Source organism: Anomalospiza imberbis, chromosome 10 (assembly GCF_031753505.1).
Source record: "Anomalospiza imberbis isolate Cuckoo-Finch-1a 21T00152 chromosome 10, ASM3175350v1, whole genome shotgun sequence".
Taxonomy (NCBI): Eukaryota; Metazoa; Chordata; class Aves; order Passeriformes; family Viduidae; genus Anomalospiza; species Anomalospiza imberbis.
The window spans coordinates 9,697,498-9,711,941 of NC_089690.1; the positions used below are offsets into that span (position 1 = coordinate 9,697,498).

The 14,444-nt window shown below is 40.4% G+C and overlaps 1 protein-coding gene across 8 annotated transcripts in view; it reads right to left on the minus strand.

Moving 5' to 3' along the window:
* ARMC9 (armadillo repeat containing 9) overlaps nt 1–14,444 on the minus strand; it is a 59,779-nt gene that overhangs the window by 9,231 nt on the left and 36,104 nt on the right. For 7 of the 8 annotated variants that reach the window (XR_011002581.1, XR_011002577.1, XR_011002579.1 and 4 more), the window contains 4 exons: nt 10,718–10,822; nt 9,474–9,589; nt 4,320–4,444; nt 827–956 (listed from right to left, as the gene is read on the minus strand). Coding sequence is in view for 3 of the 8 variants with exons in the window: in XM_068200560.1 (XP_068056661.1) it covers nt 827–956; nt 4,320–4,444; nt 9,474–9,589; nt 10,718–10,822 (476 nt within the window). In the remaining 5 variants the exon portion in view is untranslated. Of the gene's footprint in view, nt 1–826; nt 957–2,034; nt 2,353–4,319; nt 4,445–9,473; nt 9,590–10,717; nt 10,823–14,444 lie in introns of those variants that run through there. The other variant, XM_068200559.1, reaches the window with a different exon arrangement.

Consider the following 14,444-nt stretch of genomic DNA (forward strand, 5'->3'; position numbering starts at 1 on the left):
ATTCTGTGTTTTAGTTCTGGAACATATTTGCTTTTAAAATTTGTCTACACTGTTTAAAACTTGGCCCAATCTAATTAGCTATAGGAAAAAGCTGTTAATGTCTGAAGGACACATGCAGGCCCTGAAAACTTTGGTAGACTTCAGTCCAATTGCTAATTAATTCCTATTTCTCATCCAAGATATAACATCACAGTTGAACACATGACAAAGGCTTCCAGAGGGCTTAAGGTGAACAGGATAAGCAGGATAAGGAGCACAAGACTTTTCATTTCACAGGAATAATTTCAAGGAAGAGTTGAAACCCATTGCTGGGTGATCTCATAACTTTGCCTCTTTTGTTATACTCATCTAGTGGATAAATGAAGGCCTCTGGTCAGCAGTGCTAGCAACTCGGCATCTTTAAGCACTCTTAACCCACTTAAATGTTTCATTTTTCTTCCTTCTATGTGTTAATTCCTGTCCTGTTCCCACAGTCCTACCTATTTCTTTACCAATAAATGATTTTCATGGGCTAGTGTTGAGTCATCTAAGGAAGCAATCAGGAAGTTTTATTTTCAGAAGGCTGCATTGAGCATACATGTGAAGTTCATTAATAATGTCTTGCTTGAGACTTCTCTCATTCCAAACCAGATGCTTAGAAGTTGAACAGCTGCCTCTGGCACAGCAAAGGGTATTTTGTTTGGCAAGCACCACCACAGCTGTCTCAGGCTAGACTACATCACACATCAAGTAATTTCACAGATTGTCTTTACAGCAGCATAGAATTAGCTGGAAAATCCTGTCAGACTCCTCTCACAATTTTAGGTATCCTCTGGATAGATCATACCTGTGTGATTGACCATTTACTTTGTCCTCAGTGAAGTCAGCAGATTGAGAAGATAAGGTATCACCAGCTGGGATGTGTTGGTCCATTCTATGGCCTGATGCAAATACTTCAGATGATTTCATTTCAACTGCTGCTTAAAAAGGAAACACAGTTCAGTGAGGAGTTGTCTCCTTACAGTTTTATTAGAAATACAATCAAGTCACAGTTCTGCTGTATGAAGGAAACTTTGAGGTTTTGGCAGGCTACTGAGTTTGTGTGGCAGGGTATATTAGGGCTCATCACCTGAGCAAAACAGCTGCAAGTGTGATAATTTAAGTCCTTTGCAGTTGGAAAATAAAAGTGGCTACATTATGCACTTGCAATGGGATAGGAGCATGCAGACCTGCAGTTAACACACTTCAGCTATGTCCAATATCTCATTTAAGCCACAGGAACACAACCCCTTGCAGTTGTCTGTACATATCCACAGTAACAGGGCCACTGCAGACAAAAAGAAGTGTTTTACACTTCTGTCAGATTCAATTTCTGCCTTACACTAATGGAGAAGTGAAGGACATTCTGCTTAGAACCACAAGGCTACCAAGATGTGCAAGTTCAATGAAAGTTTAGGGAAAATCCCTAGCTCCATTCCTGCCATGCTCAGGACAGGCTGATGTCCTGGTTTGCTCTCTCATGCTGATAAGAATGCAGATCAGGGCACTCTCAGACAGGCATTTTGCTGCCCAGCACATGTTCTGTCTGGCATTCAGCATAGTAAGTGTAGGAAGATGACCAGGTTTCATCTTTGGTCCACAAGTTTTCTGCCCACAGGAGACAAAAAAAAAAAATAAAACAGTGCAAGAATTATTGACTCTTAACCAAAGGATAAAAGGGGAGAGGATGGAACCAGACAAAATCAGACCAATTCAAGAACAACCAAATATTTCCAGGAGGACATTAAAGAACTATGCTCATTTTTGGAAAACAAAAGAAGATCAAGGTTCCTTGAGGCTAAACTTAGCCTCCTTGAGATAGCCCCTTGAGGAGGCTAATTGTTCACATGAAGCATTTATTCTGGTTTTTTCACTCTTTGTCTCTTACTATTCATTTTGTGACTTGGCTGCATGAAACTCTGAGTCCCAAGGTACTCATGTGATGCTGGTAAACAAATATTCTGAAATAAGCAGGTTCCTAGATCTGCAGAATGACCATTAGAACAAGATCAGAAGTCAATAAACAGCATATTTATTGCACAGCAGAGATGTTTGGCAGGGCATCATAAAAGCATCAAGAAGCAGTACCATTATTTTTACACATTTCTGTTCCCTGCTTTATCTTAGAAGGCAACAGAAGAGAAAGGGCTTATTTTCCATTGTCTTAAATTAAAGCCTTTTCAATTTAAATATTACAGTCCCCACTGCCTTTTGGAAAAGTGGAGATGTTCAAAGACCCGGCTCAATTATCATCCTGCAGAATAAAGTCTTGTCACTGACACAACAACCAGAGGGTCCAGCAGTGCAGTCTCTCTTTTCTCTTCCACCTCATTTCTAATTCCCTCATTTCTAAATGTAATTCAAAAGATAAGACAGACAAGCACATATGTCACTGCTACTTGCAAAAACCCGAAACAAACCTCAGGCCATCTTTCAAGTAGTATGTTATTTTATAGCCTGGATTAATGCTAGGAAAAATTTCCTCTGTCACACAAAGAAATTATTTGTGTTTTTACATGTATAATGCATATAAACTAGCAATATGTTGTATGTTCTGACCTCAAAGATTTTTCTACAGGAAAAGAATATAATCTAGTAGTCTTATCAGTAGCCACCTGCATATAATTTTGACTGAAAGCAGCTAACAGACTGTTTTAAATAGAGGCTACAAGCAAAGTTCTGACAAAATGAAACATTTAAGCTGGCAGAAATATCCTCAGCATAAAGGCTTTAAATCAATATTCGTCAAAAACTAACAAAATTTACTTTGCTGACTGACTCAGGCTGCCTGTTTAAACCTCTTCACAAATCTCTACAAAACAGATTATCAGACAGCTTCAGCAGCACAGTAAAAGTGACAGAGGTGAGTGAATGCATCTCACTGCAAAGATACCAAAATCTGTTCACTTGGGCTCTGGATGGCCGCATAATGCCTTATGAATTGCATCCAGTTACACTTCAAAACACCAAATAGGAACACCCTTGATAACTACTTGGCTTAATTTCCTTTACAAAGCACAGGTATGTAAAAATCTGTTCTTTTTTTCCTTATCTGCAGTATGCTTTTACTTGGTTTACAACCTTTGCTGGTGTGAGTTGCTGCCCTTGGTCGGCCAAACTCCGAGCTGTACTCAAGGTGTTACTGTGCACAGTGAGGCTGAGAACAGCAGCTCTCATTGCTGCACAACAGCAAGAACCCAAGTGCCCATCGTGGACAGGAGCTTCTCCTGCTCCTATCCTCCTCTCCTCCAGCATGTTACATTTATCAGCTCTAGGCATTACGCAAGCGAATTCCTGTCTGCAAGACCTCAGTTACTTTTCTCAGAATTCTTTTCATTTCCTTTAGGAAATTTAAAAAAATAGAAGAGAAAGTAAAAAGTATGCTATTCCTTTACTGCTTCAAAGCATATTTTTCAGAAAAGAGAAGGCACACTTTGCCTGAACTTATTAATAATTCTGTCCCGGATATGCTGCAAGATCCTTTATCTATGCTGCTGAACATTTTGCCTTAGATCTGTAACTGGAAATGTTAATGAATCCCTCCAGGAAGGTTAAAACTCCAACGTCCAGTGTTCCAAGATCTCGTGGATATCAGAAGTTCAGCAATCGAGTATTTCAGAAGGCTATAACCTTTTAAATTCCATCACATGTTTCTGAGCTCTCAGGCCCAGCTGAGTTTGCATTAATTTCAGCTGAAGCTGCAAGGGCAGAATCTTTAGCAGCATCACCCACAATGCAGCCACACAGCACCAGGCTGCCCATCCTCCACAGCCCTGGATGGTCTGAATGCAGTTGCAAATCTCAGCAGATAACTGCAGCTGCCTTCCTCTCTAACACTGAGATACAGCCAACAGTGCCTGCAGGTGCCAGCAGACAGTGATTCATTTAGATCCAAACAAGGGATATTTGATCAAGCAAGGGGCTTTGCCTGCTGGGAAGGGCACTGTCTCTGACTGCAGCTCCTTCCCTGGGTAGGGGACATTGCAGAGCACCCTTCACACACCGGAAGCCCTGGGTTTGATCCTTGGCACTTCCACAGGAAGCAAGATGGAGCAAGGCAAGTGAGACCATTGGTGTCTGCTGGCCACACATTACCTTCTGTGGCCATTCATTCAGCTGGAGCTGAAGTCTCCCGTGTGCCCCAAGGTCCTGCAGACTGACCCAGGCTCTATCAACAGAGGGCCATTTCCACACTACACTAAAAGAATCCCCAATCTACAACACACAGTGCAGGCCCCCTACACCTGCCCAGTCAAGGAAGACACCAGCAATTAAGAACAGCACCCACAAGCCATCCTTACATGAGGGGGAAATGCAGAAGTCAGAAATGCTGGACTGTCTCCCACCACAAATGGAAGAAGGACCACTCGGTGGAGACTGCAGCTTCTCATCCCTATCGTGACAGGAACTGGTACTGTTTTCTGGCCTGGAGGAGAAAGGAGAATGCAATGTGAATGCTCACAGTATAAAAAGTTTAATCAGAGTAAATTCTAATTTCTTCTAATTGCCTGTAATGACACAGTACACATTGAAATTATTTTATATTTCATATTGCAAACCAGTACTAAGGATGTAATTTAACTGCTTGACTATACCTCCCCCAAACCAGCTGACATCAAACATATTTGAAATAAGCATTGCAATAAAAGAGCCGAGGAAAGCAAACTATAACTCCCTGCAGTCTGAAGACCCAAAATACCACCATGACACTTAAAGAAAGATTGTAGAAATGGGTCTGAGATGTCTTCAATACTTAGCTTTTTCAAGGACTTAACATTTACTTCTGAACATTACAAGGATTTCACTTTAAAAAGCAATATGCAACACAGACTTACAACAAAGTAGGCAACAAATAGAACTCTTGATTTCACAAGTGAAGTGGATCAGTGGGAAACTGAAGCAGCTGAAGGACAGAACAGGGACACAATTGCTTACTAGTAAGCAATAAAACACAGCACAAGTGCGAGGGTGTGAAAAGTGTGTGAAAAGAAGTTGGCAGACATGGAAAGTTTCCCTGCCCAATATCAGGTTAAGGTAACTAAACTACATTTCTAGTAAAAAGGATGCAGTCCAAGAAGGCAGTTAATGATTTCACAGCTAAATCAGTTTCTAAGGAAATAGCTAGCAGAATATTAAGTAGTTCAGGCCCCCTTGAGTGATCACAGCCAGTGAGTCTTTAAAGGAGGGAAAAATGAAAAAAAAGAAAAAGAAGGCAGCTTTCCAGTATTTCCTGACTCCCTCAGCTCCATACAGCAAGAGCTTGTCCATACAGGGGTCCCATGACAATTCATCTGAAGTAACTAGAGCCTTGTCTGCACTGGGAAGTCATAGAAAAATTAGCATGAAATGGCTGCTTCATGTGCAGTGGCTATTCTGTATTAATTTTTGGTGTGAATACTTCTATTCAGCACTAAAAATCTTCAACCCCCTCCTGTTTGGAAGTATGAACCAACAACTCAGATACGTTATAGTATCTCCTCAACTGCTTGCTCTTTCATGATGTTTTTAAATGGAATATATTACATTGAGTCTCACATGAAGAACTTCAAACAAGTTATATTCACTTCAACTCTGAATGGAAGCATTTACAAAAATTTTTAATGTAGTTTAACCACTCTGCTGAATACAAGACTTCAGATATTCAGATGAACTGTCCTGGATTGTATCCGGTAGACAAGCTGTATCCACGGCAAAAGTGTCTAACATTTTTCATGAGAATTCATATGATACAAGACACTTTACTTCAGATATTGCTTTCAAATTAAGGCAGCTAAGTTTTTATTGTCTTCCTCCTGCAATAATTTCAAAGCAAGTATTTCCTTATTTTAGTAAATGAATTTGTACTAAAATTAGAACAGCATAAAAGCCACCAAAGCTTGTCCTTTTCTGCTGCAAAATGTAGTTAGAGAATGTCTTCATCTACTCACTGCAGTTTCCTGCACACAAATTAGTTAGGTACAAAGGACAAACTTCTCATTCAGGGTGGTACTGCTTGTTTCCTGCTTAAAACATGGGAGCATCAAACACTCATAGTATTTCTACCATTTGGACAGAGCAGGAGGGAAATTAATTTTCACATATTTTCACAGGGTTAGATTTCTGCTGTTTACATTTCTCCTGTGTAGTTTGCATAGCGAGGCAATCTGTAAAGGCTGCTTCACACCATCAAACTAACACTTCTCTTAGACTAAGAGCTACCAGAACCAGCATGATAGAAATGTGTTTTTAATTTGTATCCAGCAGTGACCTGAAGCTGTCTTGCAGAGGCACAAGCTGCACAACTGAGAAGATTCAAGTTGTGCCAAATACAAGAGTTGAGTCACTCCAGGATCCCGGGACATTTAAGTAAACACCCTGCCTGGGTAGATGGTGCTAAAGAGAGGCAGCAATCACTTCCAGAGATTATTTCTAATGCAAAAATTGAAGTGCAGTACACGACACTGGGAAATAAAAGCCACTCCCACAGGTTTGACACCATTTTTTTTACTTCCCAGAGGAAAGTAATTTCATTTCCACAAGCTTGGTTTTCTCTCCACTTATAAAGCAAGAATGTAATGCTTAGACACTCCAGTGATAATGATGATTTATTCCTGAAAATATACTTTCTAAATAGGCTGTAAGGCTGCCTGGCAGAGACTGAAATAGTTCATGCCTTAAACATTGTTAGGAAGGAGTTTTGCCCATTATAGCAAAAACTGTATAAAGAAGCTGCAACCACAGAAGCCCCCCTCCTTGAACATGCCTGGCTGGAACTTTGAACTGTGAGTTAAGCTGCCTAGATAAGATAAAGGGGTCATTATGTTCAATCATCTCAGGTCTAGGGAGAAGCAAACAAGGCTGAGAGCAAGGAATGCATCCACAAGAAAGCCAAATGCAGCAGAGAATCATCCCTGGCTGGGTTTGGGGTGAGGGAGACCACAGCCCATAGAGGCCAGGTTTACACAGACTCCCCCCATGAAACGAGGGGGGGAGGCAGTTTTGGGTGCAGCCTCTGGTCAGAAGCATTGAACACCCATCCTCCCTTACACAAACTGGCCCAGCTGTGTAAGCCCCAACCTCACAGGCCACATCTATAGGACACTGATGTGGCAGGAAGCTGAGGGGGGGTCATAATCCATCAAAGACCCCCAAAGAACTCCTCAGACTCATTGCTAAGGCCTTGCACCACGGGACTGCACGTGAGGCAAACTGATGCAACAGACACAGAGCCTGCTGCAAGAGACTGTGTCAACCTGCCCCACCGGGCATTCCCACCGGCCTGAGCAGGTACTCATCCATTGCATTCTGTGCATTTGGGGCACCCTCACCACCAAGAAGACCAGAGCTGGTCAGTGGAGCATCCTTGGGATCCATAGAGTGGTGAGACTTTCTTTAATCTGTCTCTGAAACTCTCTTTCTGTACCCCCACCTCTTTTCTGTGTTTTTCTCTTCCTTCTTCTCCCTCTCTCTCTCATACTTATTATTGAATAAAATGCACAATATTGACTTTGGCATATGGTCTCGTTAGCACCTTAATTTGGGCAGAGGAATTTCTAGTAACTTGAAAAACTGGACTGTAACACTGCCCTAACAGCCAATTCCACAGAATCACTCCAGGTCTCCAAGTCCACCATGGGGCACAACTAAGAAGATTCAAGTTGTGCCATACTTGAATGTAAATACTGTGTAGGGGAAGTGGGACCTTGAACTCTAACACTGACTTCACAGTAAAGTGGCAATGTATATTTAGGCATAGATAACCAGTATGTGTATATTTAGGCATAGATTAACCAGTCTAGATTTTTAAGGGCTGCAGTTCTTTTGGAGGACTGCATGAAAATTATTAGATAATCACGATTTTACTAATATATTAATTAATTGCTGCTTTCTTCTGACACACAAACACACACATTTAATATATATGGGGAGAGGTCTTGCAAAAACTGTGGATGTTGTGATGGTGCAAAAAGTTGGCTGCTGTAAGGAAGGACACAAAGTCAGAACTCCTAATCCACATTTAGGCTATACCAGGCAGACAAAGTAGGGCCATGTTCAAATAAATGCCATTTTATCCAGGCTAGTACTTGGAAGAAAAATTAAGATTTTAAGGCAAATTCTGCCACAGGATAGCCAAAAATTCTTCCACTTTGGAAGTGTGTATTTTCTTCATCTTGCTTTTTTAAAAAATAAATGTCTTCTGGGGTTTTGTCCATGCCCAGATCTGGTATGTTACACGTGTCTGTTCCAAGGCCCTGGTAACCTAATGCATATAATCCCATAAGAATGGTACACATTGCTACAAGCAGGAATGCTAATTCCAGCACGAGACAGTGGGAGGCAAGATAAGGCTGTGATCACTCCTTGTTCAAAACAACAGACTTCACTCAGAGTCACCTACACCTGTGCAACTACATCAGTCCTCACCATCTTCTGTACCCATTTTCCACACTAAAATGAGGAGGAAAAGTACTTTAAGAAATAGAAAATATGAACAGGAAAGAAAAGAGTGGCAGAGGGATGACATGGGACAATCTTCAGGACTGATGTGTTTGAAGAACCACCTGTAATTTCATTACATTGTGCTTTTCAGGTTACCCATTCATTTTAACATATCTATACCAATCCTGTGAGTCTTGAGTACTCTTATACTTTGTTAGTCTTGTAGTCTCTCAGATTAAGTATCCACAGAAATGAAAACATTAAATCCTCACAATAAACATGCCTGTATCATAGCTACCTGGACTTGATCAAATCCAAAACTATGCAACTGAAAGTTAAAAAATCATTTTAATTTGGGATCTCATTGCTATTTTACTTTCTCAGTCAGGACAGTGAACAGGACAAATCTCATCTCAGAAATTAAGACATAATTGTTCTAACAGAAGGCAGAGAATATTCAAGGAGCTCTACACGGTAAGACTCCTTTATTCCATTTACAATAACCCTTCTACTCTGACTCAAATCACACCAAGAGCAAAGTGTCACACACACTTCTGATGGAAAATGCATTTCTTCCAAATGCACTCTTCCAAAGAAAGGAAACACAACATAACAAGATTTTTATCCTATCCATTTTCTTTTTCATTTGTCCTCCAACAAACCTCCCCAGAGCAAATACACTTTGTTGCTTGTGAAGTGGGAGATCCCAGGCATTGCAGATATTTGGTGCAACTTTCCAATGGAATATTTTATAAGAGGATGCAAGAACACGTGGGATAGAATGCAAATTTAAATCAACCTGATCAGTAAATATTTATTCAACTATTTTGAGAATGTGACCTCGGCCAGTGGACATTTATCTGCCTGCAATGTTCTGCTCCTTTTTTTGAAATTATCCACAATGAGTGACAATGGCAATGCACTTTTAGACAGGGAAGGTTTAGCTATTAGGCATTGTTATGGGCTTATTTTCTTTGTTGTTATACTTTTTAAAAGAGCTTAAAAAATCCATCTTGGTCTCATTTATTTGGACTTACATTAGATATGCAGTTCTGTGATAACCTGGTGTCACAGGTCTCTGGAGAGGCTCATCTATACTCTGCTGGACACCAGCAAATTGCTTCTTCTTAGTTTTTGGAGTGTGAGTCATTATCTGATACACAGGAAATGAAGAAAAAAAATAGTGCAGTGGAAAAACAGGTATTTGAAGCCATAGAGAAAATTCTATAGAAACATTGCAGCAGAAGCTAAATTACATTCTGGTGTCACTGGATAAAACTGCCTGGAATCACTGAAGGCTCTTTCATGACATCTTCCCTCAGGACACTTTTCCATTGTCAGGATTCTGGACTCTCCAATCCAGAAAGTGCACATTTATAATAGAATGGGTTGGGCTGGAAAGGTTCATAAAGACCATCCAGTTCCAACCCCCTGCCATGGGACACCTTTCATTACATCAGGTTGCTCAAAGCCTCATCCAACCTGGCCTCAAACACTTCCAGGGATGGAAGTGCCCACAGCTTCTCTGGCTTCTCTGGGCAACCAGTGCCAGAGCTGCACCATCCTCACAGGGAAGAATGCTTTCCTTTTATCTAATCTGACCTACTTTCAGTTTGAAGCCATTCCTCCTTGTCCTATCACTACATGTTCTTGTGAAAGAGCTCCTCTCCAGCTTTCTTGTAGGCCCTTTTAGGACTGAAAGCCCACAATAAGGCCTCCCTGGAGCCTTCTCTTCTCCAGGCTGAATAATGCCACTCTCTAAGCCTGTTTTCACAGGAGAGGTGCTCCAGCCCTCTGAATATCTCAAATTAGTCACAGCACACTCAATGGCATTCATACAAACTTTATACTTTTTACTTAAGAGCTTTTTGCTGCTTGAAGTAAGGCAGACAATACTTGATCCAGCACAACGCCTGCAGGAGCAGTTGACTTTTCAACTTTTCTTTTTTCTAAAATAATTTCAGACCAGCAGAATGTTCCAGTATTAACCTGCTGAGCACTGTGCTTTGTGTGCTCAGAGTCACTGGTGTAGCACTAGAACCCTGAGGCTGCCTGTAGCTTATTATTAAGCCACAGCCTGACCACCCCCTGTGAAAGGGTAGCTCCTTTCTCACACTGGTTCTGCTTCTGAGCAGCAGCTCATACACAGACTGAAAGATTCAGACTGCTCTGCAGGTAGCACCTGCCTCTTCAAGCAACAAATTGAATAAAGTGGTGAAGCTACCTAAATAAAACACTTAACCTAGGAAATTAATTTAAGATTCTAAGGAGTGGTACTCACTCCCAAGTACTCGGTTGTTAGCAGCTTCTCTCCTGAAAGCTCCCCCAGCTGAGGCAGCAAAATCTCATCTTTGTCCAAATCAGGCTCCAGGACGTCACTGTCCTCCTGCAAGGCAACAAGAAACTCAGGTGTGCAAGGAAGCTTTAACGCTGGTAATAAAAAACAAAAAAGAAAAAAAAAAAAAGAAAAAAAAAGAAAGAAGAAGAAAAAAAACTGGTACAAAAAGCTTGGAATCAGTATTTCAGGATAAAAATATCATACAACAAGGCAACAATCCTCTGATGACTTTATTCTACAAACCCAAATGTAACCAACTTCAAGTAAAAACTACCAAGAATTCACTCTTCAGTGCTTATTTCTAGAATAACTACGGGTGATTCATCTTTTATGGAAACTCTGCAGCTTCTACAGATCAAAAAAGCCAGGAAATTTTGAAGTTTGAGGGATTCCTCCAGCAAACCAAAATTAGTAGTACAAGAACAAGTCAGTATTTTTGCTTGTGTTTTGCTACTAAAAAGGATTCTCTTCTGTCCTGCACAAGATATCCTAAGACAGACCCACTCCAGATGAAGAAAATGTCCTTTGCTTTTGAAACCTGTTGTGACAGTAAATGTAAATGGCTGTCAAAAACAGTAAATGAGAAAAAGTAAAGGACTCGTTCTAAAAAGGTATATTGTTATAGTTATGTAGAAAGCCTGGCATAAACTCCATTAAAAACAATGTCCACTGGGCTCTGATGAACTCCAGAGCACAATGAAAATGAAAAGCAGTTTTACTTTTGTGAGACTTAGACTCAATTTAAATAGTCACAATCAGCTCTTAATTACCTGGAAAGCTGGGTATGGGTGAAAAATAACCCAGATGATGGCAAAAGGATAAACACTTGTAGACTAGGCAACAATCATCTGTATCAAGCAAAAAAACAACCCACCACCCCCCTGCCCCCCACCAAGAAACCACACTCCAAAGTCCACAATATAGTGTATTTTTATTGGGGGGGGGGGGATGGAGGGGGAAATTGCAAAGGTAAGTGCTATAAATAGGTCTGGGGGGATTTTTTTTTTTACAAGGTTTGTTAATGAAGGCAATCCTGCTCCCTGACATCATTTAACCTGCCAGGTAACCGAGCCTGAAAGTGTCCCTCCTTTGCCTCCTGTACAAAATAAGGACATTGCCCATGTGCCATCGCTGCACTGCTGAAATAACACAATTGGTGCCCTGTTCCCCACTGCTCACAGGCTGCAGCAGTTGTTGGAAGCCAAGCCCGTTAATGTAATGGCTGGAAGCCCTGTGATTAAGCTCTTTCTTTTGACGTACTCTGTGGCTGAAGTGGATTTTCACACGGCAGCTCTCTGATTTTATTGCCAGGTGCTGAGTGACAGAGGATCAGAGGGTGTCTGATAAATCGTCACTGTACAGTCACCTCACACAGCTCCAGCTTGTAACTAAACTTTGGAAGCAGAGCTACAATATCACATATTCACTTTAACAAGCAGTTTTTCAAGATGGTCCAAGTCAAATAAAAAATGAACACAAAGATCAAATATTGAAGATAAATTAAGTTAGTATTTAACAGACCAGTCAAGAGAGTATTGAGCACCAGGAAATACACACTGTGCCTGTGGGTGTCAACACACCCCAGAATGCTGACATCTCAAGGCTGGGTATGTACTCCAGGAGCCAGTGTATCCTAAACTCTACATTAGTTAATTTAAAGCTTACCAGACAAACACAAAAGCCAATTTATTCTGAATAACAGCACACATAGAGACATTTTTTATATGGTTATATGCTCCAGCGTTACACAGTGCCGAACCTTAAATTTCTGAACCATGATGCCCTTAGAAATCCCAGAATTTTCCTCTAACAGGCTCAAATCTTAGCCACAGTGTTTAGAAGAAAGGAGTTACCGCAAGATCTGCTCAAAGCCGGGAGAGAATTCATCAACTCTAAATTAAACACAGAAAAAAGCAAAAAACCCAAAACCCCCCCATGCAAGGTAATAGTAACAGCACTGGGAACATTTGCATGCTCTTGTAAACAATTAAAGCTGGAGCAAAACCTACAAATCGAGGCTGCATGAGAGGCTTTTTGTTGTTTCTTAAGTTGTAAAGGTGTAAATAAAGGTATTGAGCAACAAACTCTAACATCAGTAAGCAGTCTGAAAGCATGTCACTAAATTGGCAAAACTGGCAATATATGGACATATTCTGAAATGTATTCAGTCTGTTGCAGTTTAAAAGTTACATAAAAGCAACATTTTTGATAAAATTTTCCAAAACTTTCTGTTGCCAGATCACATTAGATGTTATCACAGAACACCATTGAGAACAATTACTCATTGCAATTCCAAAATACAGAAGAGTTCCAAGCATTGAGGTAGTGAGTCAACAAATCTTTGTCTATTTAATAAAGTAACAACATCATGCATTACTGCCATGATATTTGTAAACTATGTTTTCTAAACCGAGGGACTAAGAAACCAAATGTCCTTGCAGCAGAACAGAATTATAGTTCCCAGCAGCAATAAGGATTCAGAATGTGTTGCAATGAATGTTACACTAAAAACAGTTTCAAACTTGGCTTTTCTTTTTAATATAATGGCAAAACTAATGAAAAACTGGAATTGGACACAAAAGCCTACTGTTATTTTTTAAGTTAAATAATAAGAAATGCCAGAAGTCCATTTTAATCACATGATAGTCCAGTGGCAAAAATACATTTCAAAAGGATTTGACCTAGAGCCATTGCTGGGATTGTAAGCAGCAGCAACTCATCTAGGGAGTAGGACTGAACAGGAGAATTCACCTTCCTTTCATTTTCAGGAACAGGTGAAGTGATGAAAGTGTTGAACATTATCATGCAATTCAATGCCACACCTTTAAGGAATGAGCTCCTTATCCATGTGTTTTCACAACAAAACACAGTATCCTTTAAAAAAAGTACACTGAAGTTCAAGCAAAGGTCTTATCACCTTGGACTTTCACCATACACCCAAGACACTCAAAGCCTTGAAACGTCAGTTAAAAGGTGTTAAGCAGCATTTTAAGCAAAGGGAAGTTTTCATTATTCATTTCCAGGAAGCCCATCTTGCACCACAAGCACTGATTTTCAGTTGGAGGAGTGGAAAAATTATAAAAAATAGACTTCAGGACTGCAGGAGGTGAAACAATTACAATAATCTAATCCTACAAGAAAAGAAAAGTTTACTGTGTTGCCTTAGAATTCACTTAGAACTCTCCCCTTAGAATAAAAAGGGGAGAGTTGATTGTTAAATAAACTTATTTACTAGCTCTAAACTTAGAATTTCCACATAGCTCTAACTTTAGGCAAAGGAGTTATTAGTTCACCACCTATTGTGCCACAACACAAAAGGTATACACAACACAACACAAAAACTGGATAAATAATGCAACTATTGCAAGGCTTCCCTGGACACTGACAGGCAAAGGCTGGATCCGGCATGATGCAGCACCCCATAGCAGCTGAGAGCACACCACACCTGTTGCAGTCAGGATATTTGCATTTTCATATGCTCTCAAAACAGAAAAAGGTCAATGTGCACTAGAAAATGCAATCTGTCACACTGCAGTCACAAGACAAATTTTAGACTTGGTTTTCCCCAGTCACTGTCATTCCCATGAATGGGCAATGAGCTACTAGAATGTGGACACAACTGAGTTTTATCTGTCTTATTCTTTGTTGGTTCAGGACAAAAAACTTATAT